Source organism: Meleagris gallopavo, chromosome 5 (genome assembly GCF_000146605.3).
Source record: "Meleagris gallopavo isolate NT-WF06-2002-E0010 breed Aviagen turkey brand Nicholas breeding stock chromosome 5, Turkey_5.1, whole genome shotgun sequence".
NCBI lineage: Eukaryota > Metazoa > Chordata > Aves > Galliformes > Phasianidae > Meleagris > Meleagris gallopavo.
In genome coordinates, this window is record NC_015015.2 from 26572719 (window position 1) to 26596159 (window position 23441).

Sequence of the window (23441 nt, forward strand, 5' to 3'; positions counted from 1 at the left end):
ACTACTAAGTGGTGCTCCTCTGACATACAGGAGAAATGGATTTGTCTCCAAAATCTGGTTGCCCAAATAAACATGCCTAAAACTTGCAGAAGATGTTGGGAAGTGAAGTAAAATAGTGTGCAGAAAATATCTGGGAGTGCTTTAACTCAAGCTGTTCAAGATCTTGAAGATAAAGAGAAGTGAATCTGAAAAAAAAAAAAGAAAAAAAGAAAAAAAGAAAGATATTTAAATGAGGAGAAAGATGAATGACCACGTTCTATTGGAGCCAGGTTTATGAAGGTTCAGGTCTGTTTGTATCTTAATATAGGAAAATGCCTTATATGGCAAGGATTAGATCAGCATGTCTTGGAGAAGTAATCCCAGTCAGCTGTATAAACAAGGTGCCCACTGCTGTTGCTCTATAAAGAGACACAATTTGTCTCAGAAACATTACAAAAATATTTCTTGTCCTAAAGAGAAGTTGCCTTGAGGAAGGGAGATGGAGGGATGCCCTAGGGCAAGACTGTGTGTTTCTTTCCTGCTAATAATTCCAAATATGACTTTTTTTCTTCCTGTAGTACTGGATAAATGAATACACCTCTACCTTGGGCATTGGTGTCTTCCATTCTGGTATTGAGATCTACGGCAGAGGTATGAAGTATTTCCTTTTTATTATCTGCAGTACATGGGGAAAAAAACAGTGTGGCTGGTCTGATATGGAAAAGAATCCAAAATTTATAGTTTTTAGCAAGAATGTTTTGAGCAGTGAAAAACTCAGCCAGTTCTGTTTTAATCTGTTGGGTAGTCCAACTAGAACTTGTGCAGTTCTACCATGAACCAAGTAGCTCTTCTGATCTTTAATGTGTAATTCCAGACTCTATAGCTTGTGCAGGCATGTAGCAGAATAGCAGCAAGGACCAATCAAATTGGTAGAACCTGCAGTGAAGGAAAGGAAAGTCTGGGGTGGGGGAAGAGCGATGGATCAGTAGCTGTATTGAAACCTGTATAAGGAAAGTTTGTGCTAATTCTGTGTCAGGGTAAACCAGCTTTGTGTTAGTTCTTTATGAGTGTCTACGGTCTGTAAGTTTTGAAATTAAAAAATATTTTGCAAGAATTCTTCCAAGTGGTTTGAAGCTGAGTAGAGCACCCAAGGGATGCGGTCAAGGTGTCTGTGAGAAGAGACGCAGCAAAATGAAGCCAAAGGACAGGCCAGCATCACGGACTTTCTGTTTCCCCCTTCAGACAGCGTTAAATGGGAGTGACTGAAATTATCTTACTCGTGGTATTTTTAGCTAGTGCCATGTTGCAGATAAATTGCTGGGGGTGCTGTGTTCTGTCTCAAGCACTGCAGCTTTCATAGGCCATGTGAGTTGGCCCATATAACATGGAGGGGCCTCCAGGCTCAACCCACACGCTAAGGCAGCAGAGGGTAATTAGCTTGTTTTTTTTCAGCAAAGAATTCCTCATAGCTGCCTGCAAATCCCTCTGGAAGAAGAGGACAGATTTCTTTGTACTCTAGGAAAGGCTTCTCCCAGCTCAGTATCGCTGCTGACAGCCTCTCATAGTATTTCCAGATGCCTCTGCCACACAACTTTATACTGACAGGAAACCACCTGGACAGGCACAAAGAGGTGGATCCAGCGAGCTTTTCTGGCATTGAGAAGTAGATTAGCAGTGCTAGGTACTAATTAGCAGTGCTAGGTACTAATTAGCAGTGCAACCAGTAGTATTAGCATTGATGGAGCCTGCTCTGGAGCTGAGGCTTTGAGGGTATCCTCAGGCTGCTAGGTAACTGGGCAGAGAAAATGTCTTTCAGAGGCTGACTGAAGCTGATTTTGGCAATTGCCCAGCCCCTGGTGCTGATGCTGAGCTTTGAAGACAGCTGCCATCCTGACACAGAGTTCATTCGATTACTCACAGTCTGTCTGTTTTCTTTCCTTGTCAGAGTTTGCCTATGGAGGGCATCCCTACCCTTTCAGTGGGATTTTCGAGATCACACCTGGCAGTGCGGTAGAGCTTGGCGAGACCTTTAAATTCAAGTAAGGGCCCTTTTTACATTTTCTTTCCCTGCTAGTAGCTGTCTCTGCAGGGAGAGCAGGGAGGTCCTTTCCCCCCCTTCTTTCTCATTAGCACTCTCACTGCCTCCTTTACATGATCCTTGTTCAAACGGAGCTCCGCAGGGGTTCTTGATGGCAGATAAAACTGTACACCAAACGAGGAGTGGTGCTGAAGTGTGTTTAGAAGGGTTTAAAAGTATAGTTATAAATCAATGTAGTTCTCTCTTCCCATTTTCTTTGCTTTCCGTGCTGCTGGTTTTACCTATCAGCAAGAATGGAAATAACTGTGTTATACAGAGCCAGCACATGGGGAAATAAAAAACTACTCTTTTTATGAGCATCACCAAGTTATGGATATTGCAGAAATCATCTCTAGTGTTTATAGTTACACTGTCACAAAAGACAGACCAGCTTACTAGAGGAGTCTGAGAGGATACTTCACTAAGGTGTTGTTCAAGGTGCTCTGGCTTTGGGGCTGTGGTTCAAGGAACTGCCCACAGAAGATGGGATTTGACTTTCACAGTCTGTGGGTTTACACTGGGAGATGCTGCGGACTTTAGAAGAACAAGCACTACTGAGTGAATACTGAGGGAAGCAATATGTTCCCACATAAAGCTCTGTCTGCTCCTTTCTGGTCCACACCATGGAAAATATCTCTATCATGGGAAAATGATCTCCACTGTCCTACTGCAATTTTCTACTGAGCAGCTATGGGCATAGGGGGAAACAAGCAGACCGCAAGAACTGAGATGTCCCTGGTGGTGAGCAGAAGGCTCTGGGGGACTGCTCCTGTGCTATAATCTGCTTTACGGATAAACTTGAGGATATTAGCATGCTATTTTGTTAGTAAGAATCTGTCTGATAGCCCCAGATATGCGTGTCAATGACTTACACCTGGCCTTCTTGCCATTGCCTTATCATTTCCTCTTCCCTGGTGATGTATCATTCTCTTCATTGTAGCTTTCCATGTTGTGCTTTGTTTTTACTAGAGAATCCATTGCACTGGGTACCACAGACTTCACAGAAGAGGATGTGGATAAAATTATGGAAGAGCTGGGCAAAGAATACAAAGGCAATGCATACCACCTGATGCACAAGAACTGTAACCATTTCTCTGCTGCTTTGGCTGAGGTGGGCACAGCTATTTTCTTTCTCTCTCTTTTTTATTTTTTGCTGTTTCAGATCTGTAGTAGTGCTTACAGAAGGGGAAATAGGATCAGAACATCTTGCCAAGTCAGAGTCAAGAGTCAAATCTCCTGTCTCAGCCCTTAATGTTTTTGACAGCCTGTTGATGTTCGAAAAGAAAGGGTTAGGAGGTAGAGATGCAGCAGGTTTATTACTGGTTTGGTTTAAACTTCCTGTAAGACTTGGACTTCCTGCATTGAAGCTCACTGAATAGGCTGCAGAGCAGAAATTGCAAAGACAAACCTGGCCAGCACTCAAACTTCTATCATTTTAATAGCAAAAGCATAAACAACCCTCCGTGATCTGAAAATGAATAAAAATGGGTTAAGTGTTCTGCTAACAAAATATTGCAGTATTCAAGAAGTGAGTGTTCCATTTTTTCTTTAGTGTGCACTATTTAGAATGCTTTTTTTTTTTTTAAGCATTGATTTTTTCTCAGACTTCTTTGATGATTATACATCTCCACTTTGCCAAAAACACTGTATTGTAAGAGAGCTGTTATTTCTGCTCAGAGAACTGAAGCATGGAAAAGTGCAAATTTATCCTGAACTTCTGTTAATTTGGGATATTCCACTTTTCAATTGACCAAGATCCTACAATTCTGAGGGAAAGTTGCATTTCCTCCATTCCCCGCTGAGATGTTCAAAGTTAATGTTTCATTAAGGCATGTGTATTCAGCACTTGTGTAAATCTGAATTCAGGATCTTGACCAGTGCCAGAAAAGAAATAAGAAACAGAAAGTGCAAGTGACCTCCTATCCAAAATCAAGACCCTGTTTCTGTGTTTTCTGCAGGAATTGTATGGCAAATACAAGGATAGAAACTTTTTTTACTGAGTTCAACTACTTTAACTGCAAAACTTTCACTTCATTTTCTGGTGTCCCCATCCTCAGTCACTGCAAATCTCTCACCTTTCTTCATTATACAGAGCAAGAGTCCAATAATTTCTTTTGCTACACGTGACCATTCATCTCCAAACAAGGTCCACTACGGATCCTAAGTGAGATGAGTCTGTAAAGAAAAAAAACCAACAACAACAACAACAAAACATGCATGATGTTTTTTTGTTTTGTTTTGTTTTAAGAAAACCTCTAATGAATCTGAGAACCAGCAATTAATTTGTGAGGGACTCGCATACGCTCTTAGGAAAACCAGTTCTTAATTGATTTCATCTTTGCTAGTTATTGGAAGGGAAAATGACATGAGTCCATTCAGTAAATGCTGTCTTATTAAAATAAGCAAGGAGAAATTGTATCGGTACAGAATGAGTTTCAAGCAGTAGAGTGACAAATCAGTGAGTTGTCTGAACTACTGTTTTGGAATCAAATCATTAAATTACCACAGAAATTTTACAGATTATTAAAACAAAATGCAAACAAATATTTTGAAGGAAACCTAGGAGAAAGCTGTATGATTATTAGTGAAAGCTAAAAAAAGCTTTACGTGCAGCAGTGAAATAAGGCCATTGCTTATTATATACTTTGACATGTAAAAACTCTGTCTCATGTCCAAGTCATAAGCTCAAAGCCCTTTTCCCTTGATTCTGCTGGAACACATCAGCAAACCTTTTACTGTCCTTTCCTTATCCAACCTTTGAAATGTAAGTCAAACAAGACAGATGTTAATAGAAAACTAATAGCATATTTTAAAGTTTAAGATTTGTAGTGAAGGTGAAGTAAACCTTCAGTGAACACCTTATCAGGAATGGAATTTAGGGTTAGGTTTTCCTACATTCACTTTCTTAACAGATTAAGCATACCCATATGTGTGGACTTGTTGCTGCCCCTTAACACACCCAGATAATAAAATAAAAGCCTAAATAGCTAGTTCTGACATTTCTGCTCTCATCCTCTTCATTACTCATATAAAATGGGTAAATCAAGGTGGGAAATCCATCTAAAATATTAACAGCACGATCTGACCACCACAGAACTCAAAAGGTCAATTTAATAAATCCTTCATATGCAAGCAGGATTATTTTGCTGCTCTTCACATAAGATTGTGCTCATTACCCTTGTCTAAACTATTAAAAATGCAAAAATAGAGGAGGTACACTACGGGTCTAGGAGTAGGAGGCCCTGGATGGTCTCTAGCATCAAGATAAAGAAAAAGAGGCCTAAAAATCTTAAATAGTCAGTATTAAGACAATAAGAAGTCAAAGCCATTCAACGTGTCTCAGTCAGCAATACTAGAACTACATGTGGCTACCTTATGACAGATGTCTCCATCCTTTCTTGTAAGTGCACTAATTTGACAATCACTCTGTTTTAGAGCTAGATGTGAGAGAAGTAGCATAGCTTAGTTCAGGACAGTTCTGACCAAATGGTTGAAGATTTCTTGAAATCTGATGAGACAGAACCTCTCGAACTAAAAGCAAGTTTCTATTCTTATTTCCCAACATCTGAATGCTTGCTTAACTTTGCAGCCCTAGTGCTTTATTTTGTTTTTGTAGTTCCCATTAAAAAAAAAACACACAACAAAACAAAAAACCAACCAGCTACATGTAGAGTTCCAAGGCAGAACCTACAGCTGGTTAAGGTGAGCAGAATGCATTAACTGTATGACACATGGCTCTCAAGACTATGGAAATACATCATCACAAAATATATAAAAAAGAACTGAGATCTGTGCTCTAAACCAATGCTGAGACTAGTCTTGGTGTTTGTATTATCCTTTCATGCTCTCCTTCTGTGCAGGAGTAATAATAATATTAATTAGCATTTATTTATGCACAGCTACGTTATGCAGCAGTTAAAAGCAGAAAATGGGAACAAGTATTCAAAGAATTAAAAGAAAGGATGTTAGAAGCTTTGTTTGGCAGAATAAACGTGCCTGGGGCATAAGCAGTGTGGTGAGTTCAGGAGAAGGTTGTTCTGAGCCTCCTGACTAATGCCAGGCAAGTCACATTCCTGCTTTGTGCATGAGTATCCTGTCTTGTATGCTGGATTACTTCCTTCCTTTGAAAAGTACTTTGAAATCTTTTGATGAAAGCTGCCTTATCTGCCATGGTAAATTAGCTGGCTTGTGGCTTGTACTGCTCTGTATCAGCAAGCAAAGTGGGAGCTGGGACTTGATAGCTATGTGGTGATCATAGAATTAGAGAATTGCTCAGGTTGGAAGAGACCATAAAGATCATTGAGTCCAATCACAATCTCACCATACTACCCTACCTCTAGCAACCCTCTGCTAAATCATGTCCCTGAGCACCACATCCAAACGGTTTTTGAACACATCCAGGGATGGTGACTCAACCACCTCCCTGGGCAGCCTATTCCAGTTCTTAACAACCGTTTCTGTAAAGAAGTGTTTTTTGATATTTAACCTAAACCTGATGTATGAGTTAGTGAGTTCACACAGATATGTCTGGCAGGCCTTAGGATTTGGCTGTATGGCCATGTACTTGATGGCCATGTTTGGTCTTCCTGATGTCCTCACTTGGCTGTGGACTTGCTAATCCATACAGATGTTGCCCTGGTGGCTGGGCTGCAGGCTGGGAGGACCCCATCTGGTTACCTGGACTGAAGGAGCTGCAGCCACCTGCCCTGCTGGCCGAAGCCTTGATTCTACAGAGAAGACGGAAGGGAAGGCATAATGCTGCATTTCCTGGCAGCTTTCTTGGAGATTGAATAAGTGAACATGAATGACCAGGGTTCTTCTGCTGTGGATTTCTTGAGAAATGCTTCATCATTAGGGAATTTTAGGATACTTGAGAAGTAAAGAACTGCCTGATAAATGTAAGCCTCTGCCTATTAAGTGGTGCAGACTGTCCTCCGTTCTGAATGAAGTTCTGCTGTAATGCAGTGCAGAACTTCCTAGTGAGCAGTGGGCAGTCATGAAGGGAGGAACTAGAAGCACTTCCTGAGCACACGTCCCGCTTCAATTTCAGGCACTGATACACAACACTGGATACCATTTTGTGGTTTTCCTTCAACATCACTGTCAGTGTGGGAAGATGAGGGAGCTTAACCTAATTAGTGAAAGTCTTGTTAGTGTTGTCTCAGCCTCTCTGACTGCTACATGGTCTTGTGGTACCTGTTTTTATAAAACCACTTAAGCAAACTAGCTGTGGATTACAGTAAAGAGGTTCATCAAACTGGGATTAGGAATTTGTCTACAAGGAGCTGGTTCATTCCATGCTGCTTGTGTTGACAGTGACCAAAATCAAGTAGTATCAGCATCATGCTATCTGAGAAACTCATCAGAAGGATGGGGTATCTTGGGGGGCTTATGCCTGCAATTTCTCCAAAGGAAAATCAGTTGGACCACCAGTAGCAGAGCCCATGCTTCCTGCAATGTTCTGAGTTTCAGTGCCTTGCTGTTTGTTGGTATTGTGGGTGCTTCAGGGAGGGGTTGCTGCAGGCACATAGCAAAGACTTTAGCATCCTGATAATGTTGTGTGTGTGTGGATTAAGTCAGGACAACTTCAATATTGGGTGAAGTCCTTCTGTTTGATCATCTGTTGTCAGTCACTGTGTTCCTGACAATCCCAACTATACATACAAACGGCCCTCCAAGGAATAGCAAAATATTTATGTTCTTTATGAGTTGCCCTGGCTGACAAAAGGGGTTATTTAAACTCTTACAAATGGAAAAAAAATAAAAATTGGCTATTAAATGTTAAAAAAAACCCTTTAAAATAAAAAAGACAAAAATAATTAGATCTTTCCATAATACGATTTATTGAATTTCCTGGTTTTCAGAACAAGGACATGATATAGCAAAAGGATAGAAATTGTAAATTACTGTAAAGCAAACTTAAAGGAAGAAGAATACATCTGTGCTTTCAGCAAAAGCCAGTTAAAGTAATTGCTGGCTGTAAGCTCCACTGTAAGAATCCACGGGTTTGAGGTCCCAGCCATACCACTGCTGTGCAGAAGCACTTCTTACTGCATCCTGGGGAAACAAGGAAGTACTCTATGAACAGTGTGCTTGGGCTGCTGAGAAAGAGGTGCAATTATGCTAGCACCAAGCCTATTCTTTGAGTATATATAAGGCTAGGTGCATACAGATATAGGGAACTGTGAAACTGCTGTCAGAGAGCTCTCTTCAGTGCAAGAACGTGGTTTGTGATTACTCCGCAACTCTTCAGTACAATTTAGACTTGTGGAAGGCAAATGCAACAGCTTATACCTCCAGACATATGTAGAAAGGTTGATTGCCAGTAAATAAACTGGGGGCAAATAAGCAGAAGCCCTATTCATTTGTAGGCACATGGTGAGTGCACAGTGCCTGAGGACAGCTGCCTGAGAACACAGCAGTAACTGGAGGACCGGAGAGGGGATGAGTGCTTTCTCCTTCCAGGTTCTTCAGTCTGGTGATATTCCTCAGTACTGAGAGTAAGGACATTGTATCACTGCAAGTTAAAGATTCTGAAAAGGCTTCTGCTGCTTAACCCATTCACAAACAAGATGACTCATTTGACTTCCCACCAGCAATTTCCCGTGCTTCTGAAGCTTCCTGTCTTAGATAAGCTATGGAGCTCTGTTCTTACCAGAGTGACAACAGTTGGTACAGCATGTCTCAGAAAAGGGCAAACCAACATGGGAAGGGAGAAAAACACCTTTGAATCAGTACCAGAACTGGAAGATAAGTGGAATGACTCAAGGAAACCTCTCCTCCTCTCTTCATCAGTATTATTACTGCCAAGAAACTGGAACAGTTGCTATTTAAATAAATTGTTTAGCACCTTGCTATAGGCCACATGACAAAAAATTATCAGAGAAGCGAGGCTTTTGTGAGCATCAGGGAAAACAACCCCTTTTATTCCCCAGGAACCAATGGTGGGACAGCAATAAAGTCTGTGAGTCTTCTGAGCCCTTTTGGCAAGATCTGAAGTTGATGCTTATCAAAAGAAATGAATTGAGAGACACTGATCTGATTGACCTTAAAGATTGTTGATGTTGAAACTTTACCTGAGGGCAGCAGAGACAGAAAGTTTTATTCTTTTATCATGTCTTCTCTCACTCTTCTTGAAAGAGGAATCATTTCTTGTGACTTATATGTGTACAGAACAAGTCAAAACACTGTATTCTGTAGCAGATTCCTGGCCTGAAATTATTTATCTGTCTTGCAACTGCTCTAAAGTTATTATTATTATTATTATTATTATTATTATTTGAAACAAACAAAAACTTAGGAGAAGGTTGAGTCTGTTAGTAGGACAGTAGGACCAGTTTGGATTTCTAAGAGCATTTTCAGAGAATCATAAACATGGGATAAATTTGGCTCAGAAATACTTGAATGGACTGGTATGAATTCCGCTGGAATCAACATATTCAGAATTTGGCTGCATGTCTTGAGAGCTGGTGAAGCAGAGTTAAGCATCTGAGAGTGGTCAGGCTCTGGTACAGGCTGCCCACGTAAGTGGTGGAGTTGCTGTCCCTGCAAGGTGTTCAAGAAATGTGTAGATGCAATACAAGAGTGTAGTTTAGTGGGGAACATCAGTGGTAGGTGGTTGGACTAGATGGTCTTAGAAGTCTTTCCCAATCTTTAATGATTCTATGATTTCATGATCTCTATTTGCTTCCTAAATTATGACCCAGAGAAAGGTATTAAAACTGACCAGAACCAACACTGAAGTTAGCATGCAAGGCTAACTTCTATATGTGATCATCCTTCAGAAGGCTCTTTAGGGTCAGATTGATACCTCTTTATCTACCTTCCTCTTGTACTCACTGATCCTTTTCACCCCTTTACTCCTTTAAATACCAATGAATCTATTTTGTTATTGATCAGTATTTCATCATCCATAGAAAACATATTCCAAAAGGAGAAGAGAGAGGCCTGATTCAGAATGAGCATATTTGTGGTTTTAGAAGTCTGAATCTTACTGATGCAGCACTGTGAAGTTCCCCTGGGAGTTAAATAGCACCCTCCCTCCTGAAGTTCAGCAGGACTCTCAGTTCTGTTGACAAGGATGTTCTCCAAATGATAACGCTCTGAAGGTTAACTGATGAAGTCTGCATGATGAATTCTGCAAGTGAGGATTCATGCAGGCATCTGGCCTCCTACTGTTGGTTGCTGACACTACAGTATGAGTCTTAAATCTCCATGTTAGGTTGGATGGACATGCTTGGTAAAGCCACACAAACTGAATCTCCCTGTGGAGGCTGTGGAGTTGTATTGAAGGGACAAATGACGGTGGCCAGAAAATACTCCTTTCTCTCTGTCTAGTCGCTTGCCCTTTTTCAGCTAAGGCAGAACTGACAGCATATAACAAACTTGCATCAGAATCATGCTTCCCTTAAAGTAGTTTGACTTCCTGGAAATTTGCTGAGAAAAGCAAGTTTGCTGAGTCAAGGACCAAATGAGGGCAACTTGTTAGTCACAATGAATAATTCAACCCCAAAGCTTTCCAGGTTCATCCCCAGACACACATGAGCTCTTGTAAAGTTATTAAAACTAGAAAGCTTTCCTTAGCCTGAAAACCCAGAGAGAAGGGATTAAAGATCAGAGAAGGGAACTTCAGGGGGCATGTGTGTCACAGTCAAGAGAAGCTTTTATAAACCATTCTGCAGCAGGTCCTAAGGAGACAAGTAATACCCATTTCTTTTCCTTAGTCAACAGTTGCTAAAAAGTAGACTCTGTTGTGAGGAGGAGATGTGTGTTTTGTTGTGCAAAAGCATACATGCTAGTCTGTTATTGGCAGAGGACAGAGCACTGCAGACAGGCAGGAAAGGGGGACAGAAATGAACAAACCAACAAACCATAAGCAATGACAGGGTATGAAAAAGCATGAGTAAGCCTTGTTTTCCAGCCACCTGAGCCAGTCCTCACACAAGCTGATGAAAAGATGTGCTTTATTTTAGTAGCCTTGTAGCTAGTTTTAAAATAACAGGATGTGTCTTGTTTTCTGTTTTTAAAACACCACATACATCTAGAAGAATGTTACTAATAACATCCTGCACTCATAAATTATCCTCACGATTTCAGATGGATGTCATTTTTCTCTCAATACTGCTTGTAAATATGCATGAATTTGACTATATGCTGTTAGTGAACTGCTACACTGCATTCCAGATGTGCTACTGCATTCTGTAGTGACAGAGTGAGATTTCTAAGGGTAGTTTGTGTATCGGTTGAAATTTATGAAGTATTTGGGGAGTCCTTGGAATGAAGGGTACAGTAAAAGTCCATCATTTTTCCATCATTAGCCTTTCTAGTCTTGTTATCCTGAATGAGTGCTCTATCCCAATGAAAGTGATTAACAGAATAAATCCAAACATGCACCTTCCAGGTCTCTTGGTAATTCCTTTTCCTCCATCTACCTACTTGTGCAGGGGAATAGTATGAGATGACAAATAATTTGAAACAGAAATCAAACTCTCAAAATGTCAAGTTCCTAGGACATCATTTCAATTTTTTGAAAATGGTCTGATTGTACTCTATGAGCCTCTGCATTATTTCAGGTTTTCTCTTTAAAGTGATCTATCTGGCCGAAAATATTAAATGTGAAGATATTTTAAGAGTGAGTTTGGAGAGAAAAATGGAAAAAAAACCGAACAGGCCACCACTGCCACCAACAAAGAAAACCAACACAGCAAAACATTTTAAGGTCCTGGAACTGGTATAAATGTGGATATTTTGCACCATCTATTTTGCCTTGTTGTTTTATTTTTGCAGCTGTCTTTCCAAACCAAAAGCTCTGTGGCCTTTTTGTTATAATTAAGCATAACAGCTTGGAGGTAAGCTAATTCATACCCTCTGGGGAGTTCATCTTATCATGGAGCCTTTGAGCTGACTGTGCGTAAGAATGCTAAGAATACGTTTCCTTTTCACAAATGAAGATGGCAAGGAAAAACCGTGTCCTTTTCACCAGTGCCTGAAGTGTAAATGAACTGTCTAAGTGTGTTGATAGACTTTTGAAACTGGAAGCTTTTGCTTAGGAGTCCTGCCAACACTGCCAGACAAAGTCTTCTCCTGTTCCTATGGCTTTCAGTATTCTCTGTACTCATTGCATCGCCATCTTCAGTAACCTGCTGCTGTGCAGTGTTAAGAAAGAAGGCTTCAGACTGAGATGGAAACACAGGATTTTCTTGGTTACCTATTCAGGAAAAAGGATGCTGTTAATGTCCATTAATCCATAGATGTGGATTGGCCTGGACATGTTCAACTCACACTTCGTGTGTGTGTGTACATATATATTTATGTATGCCATAACATATGGATGATCATGCTGGGCAACAGCTGTTCTCAGCCACTGGTCTTGAAACAGCACCTCCTCGGGTACCACTAAAACCCTTTGCATTCTGTAAGACATGTCAAGGGGAATACTGTACAGTAGCTCAATGGATATGTGCCCTGTGTGGATGCTACCTCATTTTCAGCAAGGCTGCTAAAGTAGAAGTGGCAGTGCGTGGCTTAGCAGATGTTCAGTGCTGAACTCTCAGGCTTAGCCTGATGATAAGAATTGAAAGAATTAGCATGCGTTGTTTGAAGAATGTAATGTTGTCTCTGGACATCTTGATTTTCACAGATTGGGGCACTACATGGTTACTTTTGGGAGCGCTCACTTAAAAAATAAGTCCTTGACTTATGCCACGGGTGTCCAATGTTTTGGCTTGCAGGAATTGTCTTGAGATGCATATCAAATATATAATATAATTCATGTATCTAAGTAACAAAACTTATTCTTAATATATTTTTTATTTAAATGTAAAAAACAGGGAGAAAAAAGCCATAAAATTAGGGGGATATGTGACCTTGTATTTCTGAAAATAATACATCAGTGTTGGTTCGATGGCGCCAGTTGCAAATGTTAGTGAGTTCTCAAGGTACTTGTCAGAAATTTTTTATGAAATATTACTCTTCCTGTGATTCATCCTTGAAAACAGTGGTTTACAAATGTATGTACTGCCAAAAAGTGATGACGTATAAAGCATGATTGTGAAGCACAGGATATTTTTGTCTTTTAAGACAGGTCTTATGAAAGTCTAGTAAAGAGACATAATCAAATTTTTCTTTGAGTTGAATGTCTGGCTGCAACTCCATACATTCCATTTGAAAATGTGTAGATAATGTATTTATGTCAAAAGGAAATGGAATTGTGAATATGAAGAAAAGGATGATTTTTTTGGAAATCTGAAACTTATTCTCAAATTCTTTTATCAAAACCGAAAGCAAGGCTGCATATTTTATGCCAGCCACAGAACTGTGTTTAGCCAACAAATAAAAGTGCATGAAATTATTTGCCATAACTCGAGCTTGCCATAAGTAAGTTTCATTTTGAACTGTTATGGTTTGAAACACAGCACAGATAAGTTGATTCTCACCTTGAAGACACGTGCTTAACTCATTTAAATGAGTGGTCAAATCCACCAAGAATGCTGTGTCTGTGAGCCATTTTTCATCTTCAATTTCTAGCACAAATTTTCCTTTTGATTCCATAAATGAATTGATTTCATTTTGCAAATCATAAAATCTTTCTAGCATTTTATCCCGACTTAGCCACCTTCCTTAAGAAAAGTAAATGATGTCTCCATAATCAGCATCCATTCTTTTAAGGAACTCCTGGAACTGGAAGTGATTCAATCCCATGGACTTTATGAAATTCATAGCTTTGATGACAATTTCCTTGATGCTATCCATTTTTAAAGCCTTTGCACATAAATTTTCTTGATGTCTGATGCAGTGATATTTCATCAAAATGAGTTGCCAGTAGTAATTGCATCATCTTCTATTAATTTCATAAGTTACTCTGTTTTACCAATCATCGTTGGGGCAGCATTAATAGCTATACTAGATAAGTTGTTGACAAGATCTAACAAAAATTGCTTTAACATAACTTTTACTGCTTCATGCACATCATGATATTTAGTTATGTCTTCTAACAGCACCAAAGAAGCTATTTCTTCAGTGATTCATTATCAATACCTCTGATGAAAATGAAAACTTGAGTTGCATCTGTGGCATCAGTACTTTCATCTATTGCCAAGTCATAAAAATTGAAATTAGCAGCTTTACTCTCCAGATTTCCTTTGACAGAAGTTCCTATTTCTTCTGTGCACCTGGCTACAGTTTGGTGAGATAGATTTTAGAAAAATCTGGTTTTTATCAGGACATATTACATCTACCACACTTTCCAAATATTGCCTAATAAACTCACCATCAGTAAATGGTTTTGATTTATTTTTTTTTTTGCAATCAGATTTGCTACGACATAACTAGCTTTTACAACAGAGTCTATTTGTGTTAACTTTTTAAAAAAGATTGTGTTGAGATGACAGACTTTAGTTCCACTATTTTGTCTTTACAAAGCATTCCTTGATATGCATCGGATTTGGCAGTGTGTTTTTGCAGATAATGTCTTTTCAAATTGTAATCTTTGAAAGCTGACACAGTTTCCTTACAAATTAAGCATAGTGCCATATTATTTGTCTTGACACTGCACTGTTCTCAACAAGCAGCACAAGCATGTGCCATGTGTAATACACGTGAAGTTTGATGCAACTTAGTGTGTGTGATGGGTACAAGAAACAGAGTCAGCACTGCACTGCACCCTCCCCTTCCTCTGGTTCCAGCAACAGTGCCAGTTGCACACCAGTGCTCTGATTGTTGCTGATTGATGGGTGCACACTGGGACACAGCTGCCGCCATGATGGTGCGGGGCAGGGGATGGCCACACTGCGAGATGTGCCAGGCCACACGCGGCCTGTGGGCCATGGGTTGGGCATGCCTGACTTATACTTCTGTTCGTGGCCTGAACTGCCCCAGGTGCATCATCCAGCACAGCACAGAGCCTATTGCAGTCAAGCATTTTGTCTTAGGATCTACAACTACTCAGTTCTTCAGCCTCTTCTGAAGACTCCTTTTGTGAGACTACCTCAGAGTATGTCTAGTATATCCAACAGACACAGAGTGCTTAGAGTGTAGCTCGGACCATCGCTCTCTTTTGAAAGAGAAGAAAGAGGAGGAAAACAACTTGCTGATAGCACTGTCCTCTGCAAGGCAGAAGGCTCAACCTTGTCCATTGATGGATGGCATTTAAATCTGAGTTTTCCAACTGTTTTCCTCCTCAAACTAAAGCCATATAGGGAATTTTAAGATCTTGCTGAGAAATAAACCCTAGCTCTTAGGGTATTTAATGGAAGGAATAGTCATGGGTTGCAGTTCTTATTCCCAGAGCTCTTTATACATTTTAACCAGGGACTCATTAGTGCAAAATGGCATGGCTTAAGATGCTGAGAGGCTTGTCTTATGTTCTAAATAAGCTGCCTTTTGGTGAGCTGAAATCCTGGTGTGGATTTGACAGCTGAGCAGAAGTAGCACCCAACCCATCAGGTCCAGCTTCTCCCTCAGATTTAGCTTCAGCTCCAAATGTCTGAACTGCTGTTACCGTTTGACTCTGCCGATGCCAGCAGGGTCTCTCGCAGCTCTAATGCAGTCCCCAGAATCAACTACAGCTCTGGGAGGCATGTGTGACTGTCACAAGGTGCCACGTAGTGGAAGCTGCGCGTACATGCAGCCTGCACAGGGGCTTCGGCCTGAAGTCGGGATTGGTCTCAGGAAGCAAGCAGGAGTTTATCCCCTTCTAAAGACAGAAACCCACTTGTTTGTCAGGCAAGGAAAAAAACTCTCTAAAATTCCAAACTCCAAGAACCTTTAACAATGATGAGAGTTCTGGCTGGGGAAATAATGGACGGTAAAGGGTTCTGTGAGTTCCTTGCTCCAGTGCGTGGTTTTCGATTGAGAACTGCCTTGAAGAGCCACAGTAAGTACATTTTCCATGGAGTCATATCCAGTTGGAAAACATACATTCCCTTTTGCTTTTGTTGTTTTATTTAAGCACAGTTGGCTTAATCCCATTGCAGTCAGGTTTATTTGATGTTTCTCCATTAGCTGAGTACTGCTGGGTGCTGTAGCACAGTATGTTTTATGGCAGGGAGTTGAAAACAGAGGAGCTGGTTGTAGTTTTAGTGACATTCCCTGCAGTTGCTTTTTTGCTCTCGTTGAGCATTGTGTTTTGCTGAACAATTGTAGGCATCTCTAACAAGAGAGAAGCACAACTGAGGAAAGGGAAACCACTTTGACTTCATCAATATCCTTAAGCCCCCCCAGCCTGCCCTTTTCTGCTTGATGGCTTGCTGTCCACACATCTCTCTGTCTTCAGAGAGGCTTCTCTTAGCCTCACAGATTCATTCTTGGTAAAGAAGCTCCCAAAAACAAATGGCAAACATCTCAGCATCGCTTCCACCTTGGGAAGGGCTATTTCAGTTGCTATGGGATCTGCTTAGAAATGAAAACCAGATCTTAAAATCACATTTCCATTCCAGGCAGTCTAACCTTGTGCTGTTCTTTTGCTGTTCAGCTTCTGGTAATTTTCTGAAGAAATCAGAATCATGCTCAGTTTTTGTTTTCCTATTAATATTTGGGGGCATTTGGAGTTGTTAGTAAGACTTATGGCTTCTTGAGAACTAAATTCGCATGAGTGCATATGACCCAAGGAGCCTGAACTGAGTCACTTTCTACACAGGCAGTATGTTGCTTAAGTTCTTGGGGAAGAAAAAAAGAGAAATGCTACAAAATCTAGAGGCAATTCTGCTGCATTTGTTGGCTTTGTCTTAGGTTCAATGTTTGAGTATAAGATATTGAATGCAGTTTTAAAAAATAAGGAATATTCTTGTGAAAGCAATCATAGATGTCTGATGAGAAAATTGAATAGATCAGCCAATTTTCAATGGATGAGTCTTATATACAGGTAGAAAGAGCCAATGTTTATTGATTCAACAGTAGTTCTAGCAATGGAAACCAAGGACCTGAATGGGAGAACTGCTAATGAAGGAATTAGCCACAGGTTAAAAATATCAGAAATACAAATTCATATGTTTGTATCTAAGGTTAAGTAGAATGCAGCACTGTAAAGAATTGAAGTAGAAGTTCCATTTGAGTTGAAAGTTACAGGGTATTTGGTAAAGAATGGAAATCTATGCTTGCAAGTAATCTTTGCAGCCAAATTATTCTGCTCATTCTCTGATATCTAACAATAATGTCTTTAGTTTCACACATTGATTTTTAAACCATGTATGTCAAAATAAACTGAGTTCTGTAGTGGAATTAGCATGGTCATGGGTTGACTGCCTTCTCCACACCTTACTGGGAATTCTACGCTGTTGGAGTTAGCTAATTTACTTGTACTCAAGGCGACTGCTGGAGTGATGCAGAGATTGTTCTGGCCAGACCACAGTACACATGAAGGACCAGATGGTCATCAGTCCTTAGAACTATAAAGCAGGCTGGCCTGTCCTCTAGCAACTGCTCCCTAACAAATCTCTTAAAATCTCTAAGCAAGCTCTGCATTTCCTTTGTCAATAACAGACATCTCACCAGATAAGCTCTTTAGTGGACTACAGACAAACACCCTCTTAGCTTTTGCAGTAATTAGTATCAAATTAAGTTTCGTTTTAGACAGGAAGAGAGTGGCAGAAAGAGCAAAGTAATTTAGCACTGGCAGAAGGAGCAGCATGGGCAACCTTGGAACCATTAATCCACATAAAGTGGGATTAGTGGGGTGGAATTTCCTCCCAGTGTGTCCTGTAAACTGTATTGGAAGGAGAATTCAGGTATTATGATGGTTGTACTTGCACAGACTTTAGGCTCTGGAATGCTGTTGTGGGACAGGCTGCACTGGCAGTATATTTACCACACACAGCTCCTTGAGGCTGATTAGCTCCAGGTGCCTTTTCTGTGTCTGCTAAGAGACATAGTAAAATGCAAAGGGAAATTTTCCATATTTATTCTAAGCTACTAAAATCTGCTACCTGTATTTGTGGTCAAAATCTGCAGAAGAAAGTCTACAGTATGCAGAAAGTTGTTTCATTGTGCTGAATGTGATATGAAAGTACACAAATAGTAGTATTTGTGCTAGCAGAATGTAACCCACACTGGTGCCAGAATCCAGACCTAGTGAGAGGCTACAACTGTTATGTTTGCTGCTCTTTTCCCCACTTTCAGGAAATACCACACAGAGAAATTAAAGGGTAATATGGCAATGGGAAAAAGACTCCTAGATACCACGGCTTGACTGACTTGGTGTGTCAACATGAGGATGGAAAATGAGCAGAAAGAACAACTTCTTAGATGTCTCCATCTGCCTCATTGGGCTCAGCTTCTTGACTCCTCAAGGTTTGCCCAGCAACAGCCTAAATCTTTTTGCAAAATTTTTGAGCCAAAGATGTTGCGGGCCATGAGCTGTTTTCCCCAGTCACTGCTCTGATGCTGATAAGGGCTATGGCTGGCAGAGCTCTGTGTGCATGTTGAGAAGTCACTGTGTGCAGTCATTTGCATTTAGAGCTGTTTTTAGCTGTAGAAGATACTCCCTGCATTCAAACAGCTCTCTTCAGAGCAACAGGGAATTCACCCTGCTGAGATGATGGTGCAGATGGAAATAACATTGCCACTACAGATGCCTTTTGGTACTGTTAACTGTGGTCTTTTCTTGTTTGCTCCACAGATCCTCTGTGGGAAGGAGATCCCCCGCTGGGTGAACCGCCTGGCCTACTTCAGCTCCTGTATCCCTTTCCTCCAGAGCTGCCTCCCCAAGGAGTGGCTGACCCCAGCAGCCCTGCAGAGCCACATCAGCCTTGGCTTGCACAAGGAGGAGCACGGGGACACAACGGACGAGGAGTCTCCCTCCACCTCTGCCGCCCCCTCAGCCTCAGGCACCTCACGAACCTGTAGACATACCAGGGTCTGAGCTGTGCCCACTATGGCCTCTAGTAACATTCTCCTCTTTCTTGTGCTGTTTCTTCCTCAGTCACCCTTTCGCACACCGTGGTTTCTCCCCTTTTCTCTTTTTTCATCTGACAACACAGGGGAGGGAAGACCCCTACTACTGAGGAGGAGAAACTTCAGACCCTTTTCAAAGGGCTGCTACTACAGTTACTTGGCAAAATGATTGTGAACTCCAACACTGAGCTGAGGTGTGTGGCAACTATGCTGGATTCTCCTCCCAGGATCCCCATACTTCTTGATCCATGGAGAACGCTGCTCTCTCACACATGAGAGCTCATGTAGGAATAGGGAGCACCATACTGTGATGTCCCTCCACTAGGACAGTTTTATCTTTTTATCTCTTCCCTCACCCACTTGATCCCAGCGGCCTCCTCTGTATTTTGGCTTGGGTTGCCACACGGCAAATTTCCTGCTTGCACCCAGTGAGGCAGGCAGAGCCAGAACTCAACCTTCCCATCTCTTAGACCAGCAACAAGCTCCACTCAGCCACATCCCTTTTGTAATTATCAGGTTTCTAACTCATGTGAAGGAAATGAAAGGTGCTGATGTTCTTACAACTACCAGTTTTCATTATTCAAATTTAAGAGCTCAAATGACTGCCCTGCTCTTGAAAATAATAACAAAGAGAACCCAGAAAATGAATGTGTTACCATGGCTTTTCTTTGGGATAAAAAAAGAAAAAAAAAAGCTAGTGCTTAGAGGCAGCTACTGAGTAGGTGCAGAGATGACTGTTGTCCATGTTGGTGCTTTTTGGCACAAACCCCTCTCAGTTCCCCTACTTCTAGGCAGTGTTCCTGGTTACCTTTTTTTCCCTTTCCCCAGGCTGGCAAATGTATCTCCTAGCTGACATTTGCTGGCTGTTTTTGAGGGAAATGGCCCTCTGGAGCAGTAAGATGAGGGGAAGAAATCTACTGGGAAGATCAGTACTTCCTTCAGCTTTTTCTTCTGCACTCATAAACATTAAACATGTCCCCTGAGCCACCCTTCCCCAGACTATTGCAGAGCCAACCCAAGAAGGTAAAAAATAAGTGATGAACCTGTTTCCTCCTGCTTTTATTTCTGGAGGTGGAAGGGGAAATCTAGGGCCACATCAGGAAAGCATGGGTGACCCTTCTCATGCATGGGCCACCATGGTGCCTTCTGTTGTGTGCACTATTTCACTGGCATGAAAAATGGGCAGAGCTGGCTTGTTGGTCTCTCCAGGTAGGTTCTTTATATGAATCTGGTCCTTGGATGTACTTCTGCTCATTCCAATGGCTGACAAGAAAGTTGAGGAGGGAAAAAAGGACAGGTATAACAACCCTTCCACCCAATTACCTCACCAAGAGTTCAGAAGATACAGGAGAGCATCAAAGGGAAACCCAAGCCTCTCTCCCCCTTCTAGCTCCTCTTGACCACACAAGAGAGGATAAAAAAGAACAGGTCTGGTGATGACAGGAGGTTGCTACTTTAGAAACGCTGCTCTCAACAGCTGCTATCAAGTCAGGACTTTCCCCTCCATCCAGAAAGAACTGTAAGTCCTTCAGAGATGTTGTTTCCTTTTACTGTTGCAGGAAGGCCAAGAGCATGCTAAGTCCAACCAGCTGTTTCTTTAGCTCAGGTATATAGAAGTGCATGCTCTCAGTGCTGAAGGTCTTGGCTATGATGCACATCGTGTCTGCACAGACAGTGCTTCATGTTTTGTTACGTGTGCATACCTCCAGTGAAAAAGGAGACTCTGGAGAGATGTACTGTATGGAAATTAAACTCATGGAATGGTCCACTCCACTATTTCCTGGAGTGATGTGTGTTTGGACCATGAGCCTTTTACAACGCACCTCCCATTTTCATCTTCTGAACAAATTGCTGCAAGTTCTGTACTGAACTAAAGTAATACTCCTTATAACCTTGGCTACTCACAGCCAATACTACATTGTGAGCAGTTCTAGAGCTCCTGGTATCCAATCCAGCACCAGTTTTGATTACCCTGGCTTGTTCAGGGATGTTTATTAAGATTTCCATCCTGTTTTCCATTCTGCTGCCCAGAAACATTACACAATGTACTGTTGTGTGCACTCTTCACCTGCAGTCATGGTCACTGTAGCCTAAACCAGCAATGCAAGTTCCATTTGTCTGAAGTTCCCAGGGTGCCTGCCAATAGCCAGCAGCACAGTATGTGCAGTGAATTTTAAAATCACTTTATAGGTTCTTCTCTGGAGGTGAGTGAGAAAAAGGCTTTCCCAGTGCTTTTGCATAGACCAGGGATTCCTGATGTGACAAAAGCCAGCCAACCAGCACCCTCAGGTTACTATTCTGCACCTGAGCTCCAGATAAAACATCACTATACATTTAGGAGAGAACTATGGCTCCAGTGGCACATTTTACAAATAAAACCCTCTCACAGTATTTCAGAAGATAAAATATCTAACTGGCTGTATTGTAACAGACAAGAAAGTTGCACTCAGCCTTCTTGGGGACATGGATAAGTGCTTGAAGTATTGGGAGTAACACTTGGGGTGAACTATTGGTGTCATAAAAACTAGATGTTTATCTACTTTTATGTTTGTCAGTCTTTTATGTAGGGGTCATAACAAGGAGGCATGCAACCTCTGTTGTAAGTCAAAATGAGAATATATTACACTCTTCAAAAAGGTTTCTCCTCACTCCTCTCTGTTCAAGGTGATTGAACAATGACAAGAACAAAGGGACACTGTGGAAATAAAATATATATTCATAGTAGCTTTATCTCTGTAATTTAACAGCATTTTAGATTATTAAAAATGAAAACATTTTTAAAGTCTAATTTACTGCTCATCTCTGGCACAGCATGTTTGATTTAGGCACTCTTCTTATCCTTCTGAACATAAAATTATTGTTATTATCATGTAATTATATAGCATTTGCATTTAGTTTCATATTTGCTTTCTCTTACTCTTTTGGATTGTAACGTCATGGGAAAATTTCAGATACCAGTAGTTATCAGTGGAAACAAAAGAACAGCTTATAATTCTTGACCAGAGCACTCAATGGCACCAACACAACCCTTTAACCCAAGACTTGGGCTGTTTTAGCAGTTGGAACATGAGGGTGCTGACTCTGCACGTGGGCATCAACAGCTGTAGATTATTTCTCTAACAGAGAGCTAATAGCATCAGGTGAGAAAGTAATAACAAAGGTGAGGTTAGCATAATGCTGGAGTTACACATCAAACTGTTTCTAAAGAAAGTTAAAGTGAGAGGAATGAGGTAAGCAATAACCTCTCTTCTCAGCACTTCTGTGTCTGTAATGGCAGCTGTTGTTTTGGGAGGTTCATCCCGCCCTCAGTACAGCACAGAGATGGGCCCAGGGCTGTTCTCTTCACTCCTATATGAAAGCTGGCATTTCTGGAATTCAGATGTTTGAGTGAATGGTAGAATTCATTAAATTGCTGCCTAGAATAAATAATTAATGGTTCTAAATCTTGGGGGAGTTTATCTGCGCAGCCAGCTTTGTTTCGAAAAGACATACAAGTTTCTGGGGTGCAATGTGATTAGGAGAAGGGATAACAATGTGGGAAAACTGACAGTGTTCTAGTGGCAGTCAATTCTTTAGGAAACAAAATGAAAGATATAGCTAATGACCAGACTTTGGGGACTGCTTTAATCAATCTTTGACAGAAAGGTCAAAATCATGAAGGAAACCCTCTGGAAAGATGTCTGTTCATCTACAGAAGCTACTGGGGGCTACAGGTGTACCTTGCCAGTACTGAGCTGACTGTCTTTTGTTGTAAGTGAAGATTCAACTGGCAATGCAGCAGTTATCCACCAAGTGAATATTAACAAAGCCTACATGATGAGGAGGGCAGATGCTGTGTGTTTCTTTGCAGCAGTGATCTCAGTGCTTAGTGTCCCTGAACGGCACTGATTCCTGCTGCTCTGGTCCTGCCCTGCTGGGGTTTCCCAGTTCCAGAAGCTCCCTCAGTGCCTCTTGCTTTCTCTTAATGTCCCTGATCTCAGTTTAGCCACAAAGTCTTGTCATAGAATCACAGAATGGCCTGGGTTGAAAAGGACCACAATGATCATCCAGTTTCAACCCCCTGCAGTGTGCAGGGTCGCCAACCACCAGACCAGGCTGCTCAGAGCCACATCCAGCCTGGCCTTGAATGCCTCCAGGGACGGGGCATCCACAGCCTCCTTGGGCAACCCGTTCCAGTGCGTACTAATTTTTTGTTTTCTCATTGCTGTGGCTTCAAAGCTCTCTCTCGTGAAGGCGAAGTCCCAGCTCCTTCCACTGTATGCATTCAGAGGGCACTAACTGTATCTCACCCGGTAACTCAGGGCCAGGTGTGGGTCGCTGCAGTTTTGCGGACGGCACTTGGATCTCACCATGACAGCCGCGCCACAGCAACTCTGCTTTGCTGGAGTACAGAGCCAACTGCCACTCACGAGCACGATATAATATAACGATGCAGTGCATTTATACGACACGAGGCAACGGGTGGCCCGCCCCTCGAGCAGGCCTCCGACGGCATGCC

General features: G+C 41.5%; 1 protein-coding gene across 2 annotated transcripts in view; it reads left to right on the plus strand.

Moving 5' to 3' along the window:
- Positions 1–19636, plus strand: part of LOC100538525 (deubiquitinase DESI2-like) — a 52161-nt gene extending 32525 nt beyond the window's left edge. Inside the window, exons 2-5 of one of the 2 annotated variants that reach the window (XM_010711518.3) lie at positions 558–630; positions 1925–2018; positions 3026–3167; positions 18669–19636. In XM_010711518.3, coding sequence (XP_010709820.1) covers positions 558–630; positions 1925–2018; positions 3026–3167; positions 18669–18911 — 552 coding nt within the window. In that variant the 3' untranslated portion in view covers positions 18912–19636. Of the gene's footprint in view, positions 1–557; positions 631–1924; positions 2019–3025; positions 3168–6683; positions 12811–18668 lie in introns of those variants that run through there. The other variant, XM_031553568.1, reaches the window with a different exon arrangement.
- Positions 19637–23441: the final 3805 nt, after the last annotated feature.